The 3,587-nt window shown below is 38.2% G+C and overlaps 1 protein-coding gene across 1 annotated transcript in view; it reads right to left on the reverse strand.

Annotated features, from left to right (window-relative positions):
• Positions 1 to 3,587, reverse strand: part of LOC119286146 — a 5,951-nt gene that overhangs the window by 1,532 nt on the left and 832 nt on the right. The window contains exon 2 of the mRNA XM_037565498.1: positions 1,575 to 1,886. Coding sequence (XP_037421395.1) covers positions 1,575 to 1,886 — 312 coding nt within the window. The remainder of the gene's footprint in view (positions 1 to 1,574; positions 1,887 to 3,587) is intronic.

Below are 3,587 nucleotides of genomic sequence, written 5' to 3' on the forward strand. Positions count from 1 at the left end.
TTCTGGACCTGAACATCATGCACGCGGCCTTCAGGTTGCGGTTGGCTTGGCGATTGCACATGGCTGCGGATAAACCATGGAGTTGCCTTGGGAGGAGAGAGCCTTATTCCATGCAGCTGCCAGAGTGCAAGTTGGGAATGGCAAGAACACCTACTTTTGGACGGACAGATGGATGTTTCGACTATTGCTGGACATGATCGCTCCCATTGTTGTGGAAGCTATCCCGCCGAGAATCAGAGCTAAAAGGATGGTTACCGAAGCATTAAACAACTAAGCTAAACACCTACTTTTGGACGGCCAGATGGATGTTTCGACATAGAGTTTTGCTTCAGTACACCCACCCCACCCCACCCCGCACCCCCCCTAGAACAGTTTACATATTTTGATGCAGATTAGAAGTTACCCCTTCAATCAAAAAGATTAGATTGTTCTGATCTCTTGTTTGATCCCTTGGGAGAATAGGGATTAGAATTAGTTGATCGTGGATGTACGAGTATACTTAGTCTCTTGATTTCTGAAGGCACAATTCTTGGAAGAAGTCATACTTAATCTTTTGATTTCTGAAGCCCCATATATCAATGCATGTTCTGGTGCAGATGCCAGGCACACACAACACTAGCACAGCTCACATACAGGAGCGAGAGATGTTAAACAGTAGAAGAGTTGGTCTAATCGAGAATTGGGGTTTTGTTAGGAGTCATAGTCGTTACATACCAATGTTCCATCTGTTAAAAGATTAGAGCTGTATGTGTAACATACTAGGTTTGGTATTGTTGATTATAACAAACTACTCCCTCCGTCCCAAAATAAGTGTCGCAACTTTAGTACAACTTTGTACTAAAGTTAGTACAAAGTTAAGACACTTATTTTGGGACAGAGGGAGTACAATATAAACAAGAAAAAAGAATCTATTTACCTCATCTCTAATTCTCTACTCCTCTTCTTCATCCTTATATACCTGCGCACCCTTCTGCATTTACTTGCTGGTGAACTCTTTCTTCTATCTTCAAAATATACATATCTCCTATCCCCTTGTTTCCCGTTCAGAGCTTTTAACCACATATCATCATTAAGACACACCAAAGTGGGGGGCTAGATGTTTTTTCTTCTGTCGGAATTTCTACCGTAATTCTATGTTCCCTCAAAGCTTTGGGTCATTAACTGCACATTTTCATTAGGACCTACCGAACTGAGGTCCCAAATGCTCTTCCTTTGATGATAATTTCTAGCATACTTGATTTATCAACCACAATAATCGTTAAAACACGCCAAAGCGACAGCTAATCTCTTGTCGTTGCCATGAGAAGTTCTAGCATATCTTTTTTCATAACACTTATTCATGCATAGATCCTCATTCTCAAAAAGAAAAGAAGTATGTGTATCTTCTGTCATGACTTATTTGACTGCTTTTCGCAGGACTAGTACAATCAATAAAACAAACAGCAGCTATCAAGAGCTAAACCATCTTATACAAAACAGACCAAGACAGTATAAACTGACCATAGTCATATCAAGTATTACTAAAACATATTAAGAGGAATGAAGACAAGAGAACTATCAAACAGAAATATTACCTTTGGTATATGACACACATAGTAGACCACCCCGTTTTTTTTCTCAGTTTTGCACTTCCCAGCAGTACACTTGCAGGTTGGTACTTCACCACTGGATCTAGCTCCTTGGGGACTAAAAGTAACTGGAGTCCTAGCACCATCACGTTGGGGAGTAACATTTACAGGAGTTGTAGCACCAGCACCTTGGGGACTAACATTAACTTGAGTTGTACCATTAGTCATATGATTGTCGGGTTCATGATGACTCAAAAAGGCAGGCTGTGAACTTGGATTGACATCAGATTCCATGCAATAAGAAGAATGTCTGCACTTCTGAAAATTTTAGGTTCAACAAATAAATATTGTGTCAAGTTTACATTCAGGAGTTGGAGAAATTAGTGAAAGAATAAAAAAATGCAAATAAGAAATCTAAGTAAGTTAGCTGAAAGAGAATGTAACTAAATGGCACAAAAATGGAAAAAGGGCATCTCTAACCAACTAAATGATCTTGGGCTAAATGAATTAGCCTGCAACTTCAAGAGAGGCTAATAGACAAAGGGACAGATCAATCCATACAGGATCATTAACATAGCACATCCTCTCTTGCAACAAGTTTCTAATTGTGTTTCTGTTTTCTACAAACAAGCAAGGATCAATTATGGAGACTGTGAAGGCTGGGCATAAAGGCAAACCAAATTATGGAATTACACACCATGCTGTAAATAACAGTAAGGTTTACAGATATCATGCTATAATTGATGGCAGCAAACTTACATACTGGACTTCATAAAACAACAGAGATCCCACGGAAGTCCTATAGTAAATGTATATCATTATTAACTGGAGTCAAAGTCATGTACACTGTATTAATCACATGCTGAAATAACTACACATTATTGTTGTTGCTAAATCAATAGCTATTTATTCCTTAGGGCATCTCCAACAGTCTGTATGTTAGCTTGTTGGTAAAATATGCCATGTCATCAACCAACACCTTAACATACAACAACTCCAATGGGTTGTATCTAGTTTGCTCAATAGCATGTGAGATAATAAATAAGGTGCTCTCTCATTCTACATTGGAGCTTGTATAAGGGGTGTTGGTTCATATACATACAACCTTCCTCTCTTTCCTCATTTATTGTATAACACATCATCAAAAATCCTATGTGGCAAAGTCTACCAACAACTATCTTACAACCATTGGAGATGCTCTTACACCACAGATATCTGAAGTATCCCAAGAAATAGCTATAAAGAAGTATAGACTACAGATTCTCAACCTTACAGACTGAACACTAATCATAAGCAGGCACTGTCAGTGTCATGCACAATGAATTAGCCAAGTGACTTTAAATCTGAGAGCTTGAGTAGAAAAGCCTTGGTAAAGTAGTTACAAACTCGGATCCAAATTTTGAGCTTAATCCATGAGAACATTTTGTTATGATGCCCCAAAGAGCAATGGCTTTACACACATTAACCTTTAGGTCACAGCGGGATGCATGGACGTCCAATGAGATACAAAAGATTGTGATTATGTCCTCAGCGTTAACACAAAATGCATCTACCATTTCACAAAGTTCCAATCCACATTTGATACACACGGCGAGAAATAAAAAAGAAAAATTATGTTGTGATTTCAGCAACTATTCACAATTTATCTTATTTCTCATGCCTACAACTAATCTACATAAAAAAAGACCCATGTGTCCAGTGTGTATGTATCTCTTGTAAATTATGCATTGTAATCTCGTATTTCCAAAATAGTTAGCACATGAATGGTTATTTTTTTCCAGGAAATTATCAAAATCAAATATGAAGCTTTTGCTTGCTGGATCTGAGCAGTTATTCCAAATTACTGCGTCAGTAGGTGAGCAGTTATCAAAAATCGCACCCAGTTTCCCCAGAAAGCGATGGCTTGTTGCCAAATCGAAGAAAAACACTTCAGGAGCTCAGATAAAAACAACCCTTTTTTAGAAATTATGATAGCCATAAAGAACACTGCAAAGACTCTAGAAGCAAAAAAAAACAAAA

Source organism: Triticum dicoccoides, chromosome 4A (assembly GCF_002162155.2).
Source record: "Triticum dicoccoides isolate Atlit2015 ecotype Zavitan chromosome 4A, WEW_v2.0, whole genome shotgun sequence".
Lineage (NCBI taxonomy): Eukaryota > Viridiplantae > Streptophyta > Magnoliopsida > Poales > Poaceae > Triticum > Triticum dicoccoides.